The 17,071-nt window shown below is 44.1% G+C and overlaps 1 protein-coding gene across 4 annotated transcripts in view; it reads left to right on the top strand.

The window, feature by feature from the left end:
• The first annotated feature begins 35 nt into the window (after positions 1-35).
• meis2a (Meis homeobox 2a) overlaps positions 36-17,071 on the top strand; it is a 39,541-nt gene continuing 22,505 nt past the window's right edge. For 2 of the 4 annotated variants that reach the window (XM_056768048.1, XM_056768045.1), the window contains exons 1-8: positions 36-1,041; positions 1,364-1,584; positions 1,996-2,137; positions 2,358-2,408; positions 2,814-2,864; positions 3,320-3,469; positions 7,321-7,435; positions 16,731-16,876. In XM_056768048.1, the coding sequence (XP_056624026.1) occupies positions 1,030-1,041; positions 1,364-1,584; positions 1,996-2,137; positions 2,358-2,408; positions 2,814-2,864; positions 3,320-3,469; positions 7,321-7,435; positions 16,731-16,876 (888 nt within the window). In that variant the 5' untranslated portion in view covers positions 36-1,029. Of the gene's footprint in view, positions 1,042-1,097; positions 1,249-1,363; positions 1,585-1,995; positions 2,138-2,357; positions 2,409-2,813; positions 2,865-3,319; positions 3,470-7,320; positions 7,436-16,730; positions 16,877-17,071 lie in introns of those variants that run through there. The other 2 variants (XM_056768047.1, XM_056768046.1) reach the window with 2 other exon arrangements.

Here is a 17,071-nt window from a genome sequence, read left to right as displayed (position 1 = left end):
TTGATGATCTTGGGTCTCTTTGATAATTGACTGCGATGCACGGATCGCGTTTCTTTCTTACGCACAGCACTAAAGATGTGGAAAAGTTGACTGTTTTAGAGTAGGGCCCATGCACGCGCAGAGTAGCCGAGATCATCACTGTTTTATTCAAATGCACGAGAATAAAATGATAAGAAAAGAAAAAAAATGCGATTTAAATGCGTCGTAAAATAACGCTGGATTAAAACGAGGGTCATCGATTGGATGACAATGACGGCGCTGTTTTAATCCGACGCGAAAACTTCGCCTTCTTGCATGTTTTCTCAGTCAGCGCATGTGAGTGGGATCTCCCCCCTCGCGCAGTGGACGCTCGCCTCTCGCGCAGGATTTGGCTTGGAGCTCGTGCAGGACTGGCTGCGCTCAGCGCCACTTCCGGCTTCCGTCATTTCATTCTGCCGCCGCTGCGCGCAGCTCAACTCACTGTGTTCTTCTATAAGCGCGCGAGCGGCCGAGCTGCCAACACTCCCTGACACTCACTCATCACACACCGCCGCTGCCACCGCGCCGCGTTTTCAAAACTCTTCTTCGGCGCTTTTCTGCACTTTTCCTCGGCTGTGATAAAACAAGAAAGCGGACCGGAGGCATAAAGGAGACAGGGAGTCAGTGGATGAAAACGGGGCTAAAAAGATTCATCCTCTCTTGAACATCATCACCGACCATCATTCATTCATTACCTTGACAACCCCTGGCTTTGATTGACAGTTGGAGTGGCAAAAAGCCATGAGATACGACAGTTTAGTTACATGCAGGTTGTTGATGGGCCGGCTGTAACCTTCGCTTGGGCGCTTGACTTTTTTTCCGGGGCAAAGTGGAAAAGAAGAATAATTGCTGAAAAACTCCCGATGCCCGCTCTCGTTTTCAAGCATACTGGAGAATAGGAGAATTCGGCAAGTTGCTCGGAAAAGGAATCTTGGCGGTGCATGAGTTTGTGAGCGGACTGGGAAATTAAATCGACGACACAGATCCAGAGGTTTATTGGAGCGCAGGCTGATGGCGCAAAGGGTAGGTTTAAAATCTCCAACACTCACCTCCACTAATACACTATCACAGGCCTCGAGTGTCGCTGCGCAAGCAAAACTCCTTCAGTCCGTACGCACTTTACTGTGGGAATACTCTCCGTCGACGTCGGGCAACGACAGCAGCAGCTGCAGCAGCACTACTTTTTAGAGGGACTCTTTTTCTGGGAAGCACAACTTTAAAATGTTTTTGGTAATTATTACTAGCAAAAAAAAGTTGAATTGCGCACCGGACCGATACGGAATTGTCTTTGAATTCGTGTTACTTGTTCTTTTTTTACACATTATTTCTTGACTTTCTCTTGCAGTACGATGAGCTGGCTCATTACGGCGGCATGGACGGAGTCGGTATGTACGGGGATCCTCACGCGCCTCGGCCGCTACCGCAGGTCCATCATCTGAATCACGGACCTCCGCTCCACGCCAGCCAGCATTACGGCACACATGCCCCCCATCCCAATGTCATGCCCACCAGCATGGGTTCAGCTGTCAACGACGTGTTAAAGAGGGATAAAGATCAAATTTACGGGTGGGTTCCATATGAACGTTTCTCTGTCCCAATATAGTTTTCCACAGCTTAGCTACTAAAACTTGCGCGTTGTTTGTATTTTTGGCAGCAACGCTCTCTTGCTTTTTTTAATTCGCATTGCAATTTTATTTTTTCAGTTTACACGACAGAGAAGCGACGAATGTGAAACCTTTGCTCATCATTAAGAGACTTTATAAGACGTACGGTCGAATGCTGCTTTTTCTTTGTTCTATTTTCTATCTTTATAGTAAGTTCTCTGCAGTTTCACAACCCGATGTTGTTGTAGCTATTTTACTGCGAGTCCACAACACAGCATCACAGAAGCGGTTGAAACTTAAATCCGCTTTAGTTCTTAAACTCGAATCTTCAGTTTTCTCAGTGAAATGATCGCTTGGCTCGTTGTTCCCGCAGTCATCCTCTCTTCCCTCTGCTGGCTCTGGTCTTTGAGAAGTGTGAGCTGGCCACATGCACTCCCCGTGAGCCCGGGGTGGCCGGTGGAGACGTGTGCTCCTCCGACTCCTTCAACGAGGACATCGCGGTGTTCGCCAAACAGGTCACACGCACACCAGTCCTATAAAACATTTTTGTAAAGAGATAAATGCATCGCGCTTAAATTTACGTTTACATAATTTTTATATATTATAAAAAGTTAAATTATAGGAGTGGTAAATTAGACTATTGACTTTTATTATTGTATTAAAATCCAGGGGTTGGATTGCTGCATGTATCCTCGCGCGTGATCGATATTAAAACTGCTTCTCATCTGTTTTTAGGTCCGTGCAGAAAAACCTTTATTTTCGTCAAATCCAGAGTTGGATAATTTGGTAAGATTTTGCATCGTACTCTACAGAATAGTCGTGTCGTTCTCTGTTTTATTCGTGAGACATTTTTTTATAGAGACAGTGAAAGTAAAAATGAGTGGATTGGATTTGTTTGCAGTGAATAACTGACGCTCACGAGTCTCAAGTGGAGGGTATTAGTGTGAAATAAGTCACTCATTACAACGCCTTTAACACAGACCACTAATGCAGATAAATACAATTTTGAATGCCAAAAAAATGTGCAGTATTTTTTATTCGCATTATAACGAACACCTGATTTTTTCCTGATTGTTTTCGTACTTTTAGTATCGAGGGTTTTTTTTTGAGTCAAAAAATATGCAAATATCATTAAGGGTAAAATTATGTAAATATGCCGTGCAGCTAACAACTTTCTTTTACTCTTTACAGATGATACAAGCCATACAAGTTTTACGGTTTCATCTCTTGGAGTTAGAAAAGGTAAAAAAATATTTATTTTGGAAACAATTTGAATGCTATTACTGCCCATTAATCGTCCATTTGAGAAGTAATCCTGATGTCTTATTTTTAAGTAGCTATAAAAAACAGATATTGTGCTAAATGACATTGCTGCACAAATTACCGCAACGTAATTGGTTATTAAAGCCGAGTTGCCAATAAATGGCTTTGCTAATGCATTGTGTTTTCATGATCCGTATGGACATAGTTTACATTGTAGCGTTTATTTGAGTGAAATCTATATTTTCACGGATTAGTAACATTTCGTTGTACTGAATAAACGATCTCTTGTGTGTTTGTCTGTGGTGTTTATTTTAGTCGTTGAACTTGTTGCTGGGGTCTCTGGAGATTAATATTCCCAGCAACAATGTCTCTATTGTTTCCCTGCCTCTGCTCATATCGTCACTTTATTGTGCGCCTTTTCTCCTTTACTCAAGGTGCATGAACTCTGCGACAATTTCTGCCATCGGTACATCAGCTGTTTGAAAGGAAAGATGCCGATAGATTTAGTGATTGATGAACGGGACGGGAGCTCAAAATCAGACCACGAGGAGCTCTCGGGATCTTCAACTAATTTAGCCGATCATGTAAGTAACCGGAGGGGTTTAATGTCTCTGTGTGCGGAAAATATGTTTTGTAAAATGGAGCATGCTGAAAGTTTTTTAAGAGCTTTGATTTGTGTATTTCCTATTTCAAGTAGTATTTTAGTTTGGGTTTATCTTGAATAATCCTAGTAGGTAGGCTACATTGTTGTGCCTGGATGTCTCATTGAGAAATAATCTCGTAAATAAATGAGATATGTGTTTATATCCTTTAATTTTCTTCTATTTGCTGTGTAAGACTGCTTGATTATAGTAGGCACTAGGCAGTCATAATGCGCTTCCTCGGGGTTTGGATTATTTTAATGGTAACGGGGTTAATTGTCTTTTATTGATCTTCTGGTGCTTTGAGTCTTTTTTACCAGCCCGCTGCTCCGCTTTTTTCAATTCAATCGGCTTCCAAAATCTTTACATTTATATGAGCTTGTTTAATCGTGTTTAGTTTGCTGTTGAGTATATAATGCGTCGCGTGCTTCATTTGGAGAGATGATCAGCTGTATTCGTGTATGTAGATTCATGTCCATCTGATAAGAGAGCAGAACTCTGGTTGTTGTGTTGTCTCAAGCTGGGGAATTAATTTATTAAGTGGGGGAAAAGCGAATAAATCAAAAGCTCAATTTTCTCTGGAACTCGGTGAAAGTGCAGATATGAGACATGGACTGTTTGTCGTTGGATTTAATTAGTCAGAGATGTAATGTCAGTTTAGTTGTGAAGGCTGCTTCGTTTTACACTGACCACTGAAAATTACCTTTGAGTAATTTTTATCTGATTAGATTTTCAGTAAGCATGGCATTTTAAACATCTATTACACGATAATTCCACAACCTTCAGTTATAAAAAAAATTAAATGTTTCTGTAGCAGGATTTATTAGATGTGTGTGTGTGTGTGTGTTCATGAGAGTAAATGATTCAGGCCTGTTGCTGCACCACTGAAGTTCACATGCATCTCATTCTCATTCAGTCCAGTGCAGAATACAAAGCAAAGACAACAAAACTAAACACAGCAAACTGGAATTTCTGCCTAACAAATTCACCAAAGCCACACAAGGATACGAACATTAGATTTTATGTTGTCTCCGGATGTATTGGTGTCTGCTGGTGATGTTTGAAAGAGGAAAGCAGTCTGATTGCTGGATATGCTAATTTAGTTATTATCTCTGTCACCTTTTTTTCTTTGCTTTGATATGTATTTTTAATATATTTTGCCCTGGGCTACATCATTTGGTGAAAGTTGCTTTGCTAGGATGAAGGCCATGTGTGTTTTGCTCTCCCTCTCTCTGTACCTGATGTGGGCTGTGAGTATAGACACTTTTATGTGTTTAACATTGTGTTGGGGTTCACTTTATATTATACCTCATATTTCTCATAGTTGCACTGGATTTTTTAACCATTTCTTGATGTTTTAGACAGAGACTGTAGGTAGTTTGAGGGACATTATAAAGTATTATGACACTATTGTCTTGACTGCTGTCAGTAGTTTCTCTACGTAGGTGAGATTTATATTCAATTCTATGCAGAGCTGCAAAAATGTGACATGAAATAATGCATGCTACATACATGAAATCAAATCTGTTTATTTATGAATGCTAATTAGTTATTGTGTGTTCAGAGAATGAGCCCCCCTGGTCTGAATGGTCACTTGTTGCTGTTCTAGTGTGTCTGGGATCAGGTTTTTTGTTGATTTAACTGAGGTCTGTCTCGTGTAGAGGAGAATTAAACAGCCATGTTTTATTTTAATTCTCAGCTGTCATTTACTACGTTCAATAAACGCTCCGTTTTCATTCCGGTGAGATAATTGGCAGGTTGAATAGTCATTTTCAGTCGCTTTCATACTGGAAGGTGTTTTTAGGAGCAGATGTGTGTAATTACATGTTAAATTCAAGGGAACTGCGTGTGAGGCTGAAGATGCGGCAGGAAAGGTCAGGCGCTGAAGATCTCCTCTTCTCTGCGTTTGCACGTGAGGATGGTGCAGAGTTTTTCACGCGGCTGCAGGATTCCCGATCCGACATACATTTTTCTGCGAGGGCCTGGAGCCGCGGAGGGATCCGGTGACGCCTCTAAATCAATGTTACAAGATGTCAGGAGATGGGTTTGATGGGCAGGGCAGGTGCGTGTCAGCATTGTCTCTGGCTTTATATTAATCACGAGCTGCATTATCAGCTGCGAGGAGGTGACCCCCGGAGACACGGTGGCCCTCGATCAGATTCTTCACGCACTCTATTGTGGCCGGGCTGCTAACGGGCTCCTCCACACAATAAGAGCGTGGCGTGTTTGACTCCTAATTATCCGCAGCGTTGGGGAATTGTCACATGTGAGCTGGGTGGGGTAGAGGGTCTCTCGGCCGCTCGGGTCACACGATGTCTCTCGTCCGCTTTCTTTACAGCTCCTTTGAACTTAATGGAGTCTTGGGAGCCCTGACGACTATTTTGTTGTGATGTGAGGCCTGAGCAAGGGCCGCATTAGTCATATTTGGGAAAGAAGTGTTGATTTTGGTTCAGTCGACTCGTGAGAGGATGAGATGTGAATGAAGGTTGTTCTGTGAAAGTGCAGACGAAATGATGTCTGACAGTGAGAAATGCAGCGCTTCATGGCTGGAGAAGTGGAGTATTGCTGCGGTTGAGTGTGTGTTTTTCCGCATGTCCTGCAGCAGTGGGCGTCTCAGCTACAGGAAACAGAACCCCGTCATTTTCTTTCCTTACAACAACACAGACTCATTCTGAGCGTATGAACCGCAGTATGCTTCTCTCTCGTCTTCATCTTTGCTGAATTTTGCTCCATAAGGACACGCTGACAGAATTCTGAGGGCACCAGCGACGGACCATAGGATGACAAACATCACAATTTTATTCAGCCTCTGAAATAAATGCATTTGATTGACTGAAATAACTTTTACCCTTTTCCACTGAACAGTTAAAGCATCTTATTTTCATAAACGATCAAATGTTTTTAGTTCACCCAAAAATGAAAAAAAAAAATTATTCACACACTCTCATGTCGTGTCAAACCTATATGAAATGATCTCTTCTTCAGAACACAACAGAAGATATTTTAAAGAATGTCGATCATCAAACAACACTGAACCCCCATTGACTTCCATCATATGAACATTTCTCAAAATATCTTCTTTTGAGTTCACTGAAGAAAGACTCATGTATAGATTTACAAACACATGAGAGAGAATAAATGATGAGAGAATTGAGATTTGTTGTGAAATGAACACTTTATATCTCTGTTTTCATCTATCGGGTGTAGGTTGGGTTTGTACTAACTGAACAGAGAAGCTTCTTCAACTCAAATATTTGCGTGTTTGTGAGGACAGGGCCGTGGTCGGGTCACGCGTGCAGTTGACATGTCGAGTTTGTGTTTGTGCATGCATGTGCATGTTTGGAGGGACTATAAAGCGTTCTCCCGCTGGAGTGACAAAGGAAATTCCTCCTGTTGGCTTTTGGCTGTGTTGAACACAGATAAAACTCTTCCTGTACAGTACAAATCCTGTTTCCCCTGACAAACCTCAGGAAGGGTGAGGAGATGCCCCTCGTAGACCACCCTACTGACTCCCTCAGATGAGATGAACTCACTGTCAGCTTTAAAGTTTTAAAACCGTACGACTTCAGTGGAACACTGCAGAATGTTCACGCTTCTCTGAAGCAGAATGTCACCGCAGGCCGAGTGTCATAAATGTCATTCATACGACATGTGAGCTTCTGGAAACTAAATGACTGTTCAATTTACTGCACACCTGCCCACCTCATTCATGTCCCTCTCTCTCTCTCTCTCTCTCTTGCTTTGTGCTGTGGATGGGGCATGTGGACGGATGGATCTGGTCCGACACCCTGCAGAATCCAGCGTCCTGGAGAGATCACGATGATGCCACGTCCACACACTCTGCGGGCACGCCGGGACCCTCCAGCGGAGGACACGCGTCACAGAGCGGAGACAACAGCAGTGAACAAGGTGAGCACACCGCACACACACCTCTACACAACACACACTTAAACATACCCACCTACTGTATACACAACACACACAAGAGGGTGTAAATGACAAAAACAGAGATTTTTCTGAATATAATGGTGAATATTCTACGATTCTATTTTTAATCTCTAGTTTATTTTCATAGAAATAAATAAGTGTGTCATTCTTAAGAACTTATTCTTTGGGTACATACAATAATTAATAAAGATAAAATAGTGTTTAAATAAAAACGTAAATCCATACAAAAATCAATTAAAACAGTTATAATGACATCATGTGATAAAGCAGGACTGAGAAAGACAGACTGAACGAGAGAGAGAGAGGAGAGAGAGAGATAAGCGCAGTTATTGATCATGCTGAAGTCATAAGCAGCAGTCCGCTGAATCTTCACAGCAGTTATTGACTCTCTCACACTGGATCCAGTAACAGCCGCTCGATACTGACCAACACACTTACCGTACGACACACAGAACCGGCCAGAACTGATCCCGTCAGAACAACCCACAAAACCCTCCTCACACCGCACACTCCACAGACAGACAGCGCTGTGACTCTTCACTCTGTTCACTACAACAGACGCCTCTTTTCTCACATTCTTGCAATTATTTTCACGCTTGAAGAGCTCGCTGACTCAACACACACATATACAACTGAACTACACAATGCAAAAAACACTGCATTTATATACACACACACACAGATACTACACACACACACACACACACACACATGTCTATTAGTGTAGCAGTACATGCACTCAAACCAGAGACAAACTGAGTGTTAGTTCCTGAAAACTTTGAGGTACTGTGTTGGAAAGTGGAAGTGGAAAAAAAGGAATGAGAGAGAGAGAGAGCTGATGGAGCGAGCAGAAATCTTCTGTCCTTTTCCAGGAGAATTTTTTGGAAAAGAAAATACAAATTCTTCCCCTCAGGCAACAGAAGCACATACAGTCGGACACACAGCTGCTGTGTGTGTGTGATGTCCTGCATTGAGCTTCTCCAGCGTCGCACACACACACACAATATGTTTCACTATATGTTATAGTGTCTATTTTCAAATCAAGCTAACAATATTTTACAATATTACCTCTGAACCCAACCTTCACACAAACTTCTGCACAATACGTGATTTTTATTTTTGACTGGAGACTAATGTGTCCTCACAAGTACAGCCAAAGCTACACACTCATTTCCAGCTCTGTTATTTTTACGAGCGCTGGCCGTTTAAGGTCTCCGGGCCGCTCTGAGCGTTTTCTCTTGTTTTAGCCTGTCGTGCCTGAGGGGGTCAGTTGTGAAGTCACCCGTCAGAGGTGATAATCCCATCACACCCGTCGCTCTCCTCCTCTGTTTTCCCAAATGACACCACCGCTTCTGTTCTCATGAGAATGTGCCGCGCTCCCATTGGGATGTTTTAACACAAATTTCGCCCAAATTAGACCCTTGTCATTAAGGATTTTTAATAATAATTAGCTCAGTGGTTGAGTATGACATTAGGTCATGGGTTCGAACCCAGGGATAGCGCATACAAAAACAAGAGTATAGTATAATGCAATGTAATCGCTTTTTAAGCGTCTGCCCAATGCATAAATGAAATATTAGACGTTTCTAAAGCAAAGGGTCGAGCTATGATGACACGTGTCAAACTGAACCACGGTCTTCAGTGTGTAAGATTATTTATTGAGCATGTATTGGGGTTTCTGAAGTCTCCTGAAGCCCGAGCTCACCTGTGGGAGACTTGTGTCGCTCATTTTCACGCAGATCATGCGTGTTCAGGACTGAGCGGCGCGGTCCTCGCGTCACCGCTCGTGTGCCCTACGGGTACATCACAATCCAGTGGGCGTACGGGAAAGAAACGCTCTCTTCCCCAGCGCGGCTAACGTGTTTATGTAAATCTTTCTGGGCATTATTACAGATAAGCTAATTTTATAGTCTGATTTCCGCTCCCGCGTGTGTTGTAACGCATCATCGAGCTGAAAGGATCATGTGCGGGGAAGGGCTCCAATGCTTTCGTCCATCCAGTCGCCGTCTGTCGTTCTCCCGCTTCTTGCACGAGGAGCCGGGAATGGAGGGCTCTGGTGCTGGTTAGTGTCATTAGCTTGTGTTATTGGAGGAAGCCGTCTAATAATTTCTAATTACCCTGAGGAGATATTAGGAGTGTTAGTCAGCAAGGATAATTTCTTCTTTGCACGCCCGGAGCGTTGAGCTCTCCTGAAGAACTGAAGCTAATGTGCAACAAAACAAATCAGGCCGTGCCTCACAGGGCTGCTGGAGAGCAGGAACAGAGAACATTCATTATGCATCATGATCATTCATTTACAAGCTTATCAACACACGCACATTACAGTAGAAGTATGTCGTATTTCTCTCATTTTCTCTTGAAAAGGGGATTTGTTATGTATGCATGACTTTTAGTAGAGATTTGGAGTTCGATTTCAATAAACCGACTGAAGTATATCTGGAAATGATGTTCATCTGGCTGGTTAATTTAGATATTTTCAATTTCTTTCTGTTGTTATATACAATCTGAAGTTCAAGAATATCATCTATCGTTTTTTATTTACTTAATCTGTTTCCTTTGTTCATACTGATACTCAAGAATCTTAATCATCCCATTTGATTTTTTTCACTGCGACATGCTGCTCTTTTCATTTCAAAAGCGTTCCTTCTCATCCCATCAGCTCCGAATCTCCCCAAACAATTGAAGGAAGTTTAAGGAGAGACTGTTTAGATGTCTGAAATGTAACACCAAACAATGGCGTCTCGCGATAGCAACCGGCTTTCCACTTTCTACATCCTCCAGTGGAAAAGCTTCACCCGTCACGAGGGAGAACGCGAGAGCAGACAAAGCACAAAAGCAAACAAGGCAGAAAAGCGTGTTGTGTTTAGGAGCGTTGAGGGTCAGGCCTGTATTGTGTTACTCGGCAGGCTGCGGTCCTTAGACAACCGCCGTCTGCGGGAGACATCTGCGAATCCGACCCGCCGACCCTCAGAAAGACTGTGAAGTGAACGAACGCTGCCTTTAGCCTTTACACGGCCCGCAGGACAAACTCCACCGCTGACAGAGAGAGAGAGAGAGAGAGAGAGACGGCCGAAGCGTGCTGGAGCTCTCAGATGCCCGTGAGATCTCCTGCACGAGTTCAGATCCGGCGAAGAGAGGTTACGGCGGGCCGGTCAGAAGTCGAGACTGTGAGCTGTGGTAAATGGGTCTCGTTGACTGTGGTTCTGTGGCTGCACACCTCTGGCTTTGTGTGCTCGCAGTCGAGCGCCTCGCTGAGGTCAAAGTGCAACTCGCCCGGCCCAAATCGCCTCTTTACTCAACGCATGTAACGCGTGTATTACCAGCAGAAGCTGTTTCTCTCTCCCTCACTCAGCCTTTGATTTCAGAGATGGCTGAAGCGCTCGTCTCAGCTCACGAGCTTTAGGGGGAACGGCTGCTCTGCTGCTGAGATTTTAGGCCAAGAGAAAATTGAAAAATCAATAAAAAGAGTGAGAGGTAGAGAAAATACACAGAGGGCAGGACGGCTTTGAAGAAGCAGACAGGCGTGAAGCTGTTAATAGATTTTCACCGTGTTTATAGACTAATTCAGGGCAAGAGGAGGTGAAATTCATTTGAACGCATCCACACAGCGCTCCTGCATCAGGCGTCCCGTTCCCAAAACAGTTGTACTTTTCCAAGAGCGATGAAGGCGTTTCAATACAGTCGATGTAAAGCAGATGAGAACGCGTTCACTCGCTCTCTCCCTTAATGCGGTTGTGCTCATTATTTTTACATTTGTGGAAGAGCTTTAACGTGGGGAATACGTGTGGGAAGGACAGCGGGCCGCGGTTATTGACTTGTAAAGGAGCCAGTAGATGTGTCTGGATAAGACGCGAGCGGCTCCCGCTCTTGTAAAGGAGTATCTGATTTCTCTGCTAGTTGGGTCCCCAGAGGAGCCGCTGGGAGTTCACAGCTGCTCCAGAAAGTCAACTTTACGGCTGGAGGTGTTCCCTACCCAGTGAACGAGCTCTTAAAAGGTGCGACGGCATCCGCGTGCTTGTGTCGCTATTTGAAATTTTGTGTCGGTTCGGGGAAGAATCACTTCCTCTATCCGTGCGCTGGTGCTAAAATGTTCTTTGTAATGTTACAGCAAAAACATTTTTCAGGAACCGAGAGAACTTCGGAGAATGTTACTTGGTCGGATCATTAACAATCCGAGTGTATCGAGAGCCAGGCGCTTAATTTACCAAAGCAAAGAGCACACCAGAGAGAGCGAGAGGAAGTTTTCATTGACTCGGCAGATGAACCGGGCCGGGCCCGTGGGGGGGACGGGGAGCTCCGCGCAGTTTGAACTTCATCAGCGGCCGCTCTAAATCAATACGCTATCGGAAAAAGAATTAATTACCAAAGCAAAATAAAACAGCTGCATTTTAAACGGAGACTTCATCAATGTTGTAATCTCCCGCTTTCAGCTCAGGTGCCCCGAGGAATGGCTTTGACCGCTTGTAATGAGGAACTCTGGGACCTTACAGCACCCGCACCCCTTTCTCACACGCCCATCCCCGAGTGCGTCTGCGCACAAACCCTCCGTCAGCTCGCCTGCATTCCCTTCCCACCGAATTCCAGCGTTCACGGGGATGAGGAGGGTATTAATGTGGAAATCTCTGCTGTAGGGCCCGCTGGAGAGAGAGAAAGAGAGAGAGACATTCCTAAAGTGAAAGGGACTGAACTGTCGCCCGGCCGTGCTAACCCCCCGCCTCCGCCCCGCCCGAACTCCTGCATCTCAAGTAGGGTTGAGAAGGGGTTATGGGTGATGAATTGGGTTTTTAGTGAGCTCATTAGGAAGCCAAACAGAGTTGAGGCGCGGCGGAATGGAGCAGCAATCAGTTCTGCTTGCTTTGTTCTGTGCCTGCAGGACGTTTGTGAGTGAAAGTTCAGGGCGGACGGCTGATGAGAGGCCTGCACAACACAGACCGCCATCTGATGGTTGACTTGTTGATGCACAACCTTTACGTTCTCTCGCAGTTCAGGCCGGATTTTGACGCTGATAGGCAAAGGAAAAGCGGTCAGAGAAGGTGTTTGCTTGGGGTTGTTGCAGTGTCTTTTATGACGTTCACAGGCCACAGAAATCCTGTTTTGGTGAAAATTGATGTAATTTGCTCTAGTAATTATCTTCGTAATTAACTCTGTAATGACTGCAGTGAGAAAGCAGTGTGGCTTCTCCAGTGGCGTCATGCACACAGTCATTATTTGCTCTCCACACTAATACAATCATCAGAGTGTGCTAACAGACAGACAGACAGACAGACAGACAGACAGAGAGAGAGAGAGAGAGAGAGAGAGAGAGGGGGGGTCTGATCCAGGTCAGAATTGTTTGATATGAACTCGACTTGTGTGTTGTGATGTGATTGGTTGTGCGTCAGGTGTGTGTGTATGTTGAGAGTGTTGGTGTGTTTTTGGGCTGTGTGTTGGTTTTTTCAGTGTGGTGGGCAACTCAACAAAAGGGGGCTGGTGGGATGTGGGTGTCTCTCACTGGTCCTCTGTAATTTTGTCTTTCCACTCATGCAAATGACATCCTGACATCTGCAGCAGACTCTCAGTCTCTGAGCATTGCACACGTCTTTATTTCATTTCTTTTTTCTGAACTCACGATTTTCTTTGCTCAGCACATCACATCACGAACTCGCTGGTCACTGAGCTAGAGGATTACATCTCATCTCATCACATACACACACACACACACACACACACTCTCTTGTGGGATGATTTCCGTGTTTCCTCAGAGATGCAGTCAGAGCTCTTAATGAGAGTCACTGGTAAACTCATCAAGCGCTCGCAGCGATTAACAGTCTAATGAAGAGACGAGACGCTGCCCCTCAAAGGGCCTGTTTATGATGTAATGAAATAATCGCTGTTACAGGTTAATTACACGTGGAATTAGGTTGATCTCGCTTGTTATTGACATGATTATCATCGTCACAGGCTTCATGAGGGCGCTTCGCTCGCGCTGATAGGGTTTTAGAACTCTCGCCCGTGTGACCAGCTGTGTCGCCCCATTTTCATTTTCTCAGCGAGATCCTGTGCCAATATCTGCAGCATTCCTGGAATAACACTGAGATGACTGTGAGTGAGTGAGAGAGAGAGAGGGAGAGAGAGAGAGAGAGAGAGAGGGAGAGAGGGAGAGAGGGAGAGAGAGATCAGGTGTAGTAGGGACCTAACTTCCCCATTAGGATAGTTAAACCTGAGATGATTGTGGTCTGCATGTTGTAAATTGATTATTCAAGTAAATCATGTTTATTTGCGATTGTGAAAAAGCAAAACGGTTTGTGTGAGTGTTTGGTTTAAAGATAGAGGAGAGAAAATACTATTCACTCAATTTAAAACAATAGATGTCAAAAGCATGTTCCCATGTGTGCGCGATTGTGTGTGTTTGCACAAGCTGCTTCCTCATGGAGACGTCTCATTAAAGCTTTTTATTCCAGTTCATTTACAAGCAAAAGAGAAGCTTTAACTCTTCAGTGCAAACAGCAGCACGATGAATCTGCAGGAAAACATCCACAGCGCAGCTGCTTGAAGATCTGTGTGTGTTGGGTAGTTAACACACTACTTTACAATCTTTATTAGTGTCTTACATTCAGTAAAAACAAAAACCAGAAAGAGTTGCTTGAGAATCAGAATTGCATAAGATAAGATAAGTTTGTTGTGTTTGGGGCGTGTGGACGAGGGCTTCTGGCTCTTCTTCGGGGTCGACCTCTGTGATTCCGGGTGAGTGCAGTGCTCTGGATCAGCGCTCTCTCTCTTTAGGGTGTGTGGATGGCGGCTGTAATTAGTGTCTTTAAACACGACCTCCACATTCATGCTTCATTACACTGAAACAAATGTCCAAACCCCCCAACACCGCTGCACATCCTCTGCATTCCTTCTCTTCCGTTCATCCCATAATAAGCGCTCAGATTCATATATAAAGTTAGTACATACTTCTTACATTTACAACCAAAGCTTTACAATGCAGCACATTAACAATATCTTCTGCTTCTAATGAGAATGAAGGTGTTGTGAGTGTGTGACTGGTAATGAATGTACTTGTATGAGTTGTTGAGGTCTCCTGTCACACACACATACAGGACCCGTGTGAGACACAGACAGAGCGAGAAAGGGAGAGAGAGAGAGAAAGCGAGAGAAGGAGGGCATGTTATTTTTCTTTCTCCAAGGGTACTGCTTTTCCAAAAGTGCCCGAGGCATGACTCCAGCAGCTCATCACCCAGAGGCCTTTGGGCCGTCTCCTAATAGCCACCCCCCCATCTGCCCTCGTCTCAGAGGTGCATGATGGGATACTTCCCCTCCCCCCTCTCTTCCTCCTCTCCGGCTGCGTGTTTGCGCTGGAGTTCACATCAGCACAGGTTCAGATGGTGGAGTTGCCAGGGAACAGTCAGAAGCCATTAGCGTTCGGCACCATTCGCCCTGCGGCACTCCGGCACAAACCAGTGAACGCACGAGTGAGGGGGGGCATGTAGATTAGCGGCTTCAGATGTAATGAGCAAGTTTCTTTCTTTCGTTCTTTCTTTCTTTCTTTTAGTTCTTTCTTTCTTTCATTCTTTCTTTCTTTCGTTCTTTCTTTCTTTTAGTTATTTCATTCTTTCTTTCTTTTAGTTCTTTCTTTCTTTCTTTTAGTTCTTTCTTTCTTTCTTTCGTTCTTTCTTTCTTTCTTTCATTCTTGCGTTCTTGCGTTCTTAGATCTCACTCTAATCCATAATTCTTTAGATTTTTCCAATATTTTGATTTAATGTCATGTGTCTGCTCTTCATTTGTGTTCATTCAATGCTTGTCCACAAGTACGGAAAACAACAAATGTGTGACTTTTCGTCAACGTTTTAACATAGTTTTTATGTTGTTATTGACTCTGACGCCATATTGGGTTAGAACCTTGCAATCCTATTGGACGATTATGGTACGACTATAATTTAGCTTTACAATATCTGTGTACGCTTCTTCAGGACACAAAATAATATATAAGTCTCCAGTCTTTCAATGACCGAACGGCACATGGAGTATGTATGTGCGGACGAGGGGATGCGGGGTAATGAAGTGACGGGTCGGCCTGCCGCTGTGAACACAGATCATGTTGCAGTCAGAATGGAAAGTCAATAAAATTAATCTGGCCTTCTTTTGGCCCGGCCGCTAACTCTCTCTGCCACTGTGATCCACTCACAGCACACCACAACACCAAACACAGATACACACACCACAACACCAAACACACACGCTCAACACCACACACACAGAGCTGGTGATGTTTTTATTATGATAAGCCAGCGGGTGAATTTGCTCTCTGTCATCTCTGTGTTCAACAGAACGACACACATGATTAAATAACAACTGAGTCACACGGCCGGTTTGTTGTTTCAAGCTTTTTTTACATAGTCTGTGAGTTGAGGTGGCATTCAAAGCTTACATTTTAGTTTGACAGACACAAAAGCTACAAACAAAAGAGAGCGAGGTGAAAGACTTCAACTGTCCTTGTGCTCTTCATGAATTTTGCATCTGATGACGGCGCGCGTCGGATCTCTTCTCTTTCCTACTTTTTAAAGTGATTAGTTGAAATATTCATGTGTGATTATTGCTCATATTGGTGCGCGTGATTGATGTCTGGCCAAAAACAGAAAGACGTGCGAGTGTAAATTTGTACAGTGCCGCGGTGCTTCCACAACGCACTGGAGGACTTTTCAGATACATAATTTAGATGCCCTGAAGGAAGGCTTTCAAGGCATTTTCGCCCAAGGCCAAGAAAAAATAACCGACTTTTAAAAGTAAATCATTTTTGCTAATGCACAATTAATGGCAGAGGGAAGAGGAAAGGGCAAAAAAAAAGGAAGACCTGACCTGCCCTCATACATGCACGGATCACACGCTGACGGACGCGTCACGGCATGCAGATGTGTGTGTTGTCACGTCAAGTGTTTGCGTTGGTTATGTCAGCGTCGCTGCTGATGACACACTGTGTAAAATAACATTCTATAATCAAATAAGCATTAATGCGTCTTGGGAATTTAAATGGTATTTTATTATTGTTACTCATTGTTATTGAGTATTCACACCATTATGATGAAGACTTAGATCTTTTATTTATTGTAGCTCCTTTACACTTGTTTTATTACACGTTAATTGATTTTACTTTGTGTTTGGACACACACGGCACAAGCGCTTCATGGTGACTATGTCACGAGCTCGGCCGTTAATGAGTTTGCTGTTTTCATTAAGTTGCTGTGTCTCGTTTCTAACGAGCTCTCATTTTGTCCAGGAGATGGTTTAGACAACAGCGTGGCCTCACCCGGCACAGGCGACGACGATGACCCAGACAAGGACAAAAAGAGGCAGAAAAAACGCGGCATCTTCCCCAAGGTGGCCACCAACATCATGCGGGCGTGGCTCTTCCAGCATCTCACAGTAAGTGGTGTTCTGTTGAAATAGCATCTGGACGTGCTAATGCATGTTTATTATTTAACACGGCTTCACGTTGACCTCTCGGCTCAAACACAAGTTTTGCAGAGGAGAATGTTGAGTTGTAGCAGAAGGAGAGTTTGCGCGCGTGTGTGTAGGGTGAGGGGCTCGTGTTCCGTCGGCCTCTCTGATGTCCGGACA

Source organism: Triplophysa dalaica, chromosome 15 (assembly GCF_015846415.1).
Source record: "Triplophysa dalaica isolate WHDGS20190420 chromosome 15, ASM1584641v1, whole genome shotgun sequence".
NCBI classification, from domain to species: domain Eukaryota; kingdom Metazoa; phylum Chordata; class Actinopteri; order Cypriniformes; family Nemacheilidae; genus Triplophysa; species Triplophysa dalaica.
The sequence above is the reverse complement of the archived record's forward strand: the minus strand, read 5'-3'. Positions and strand labels throughout refer to the sequence as shown.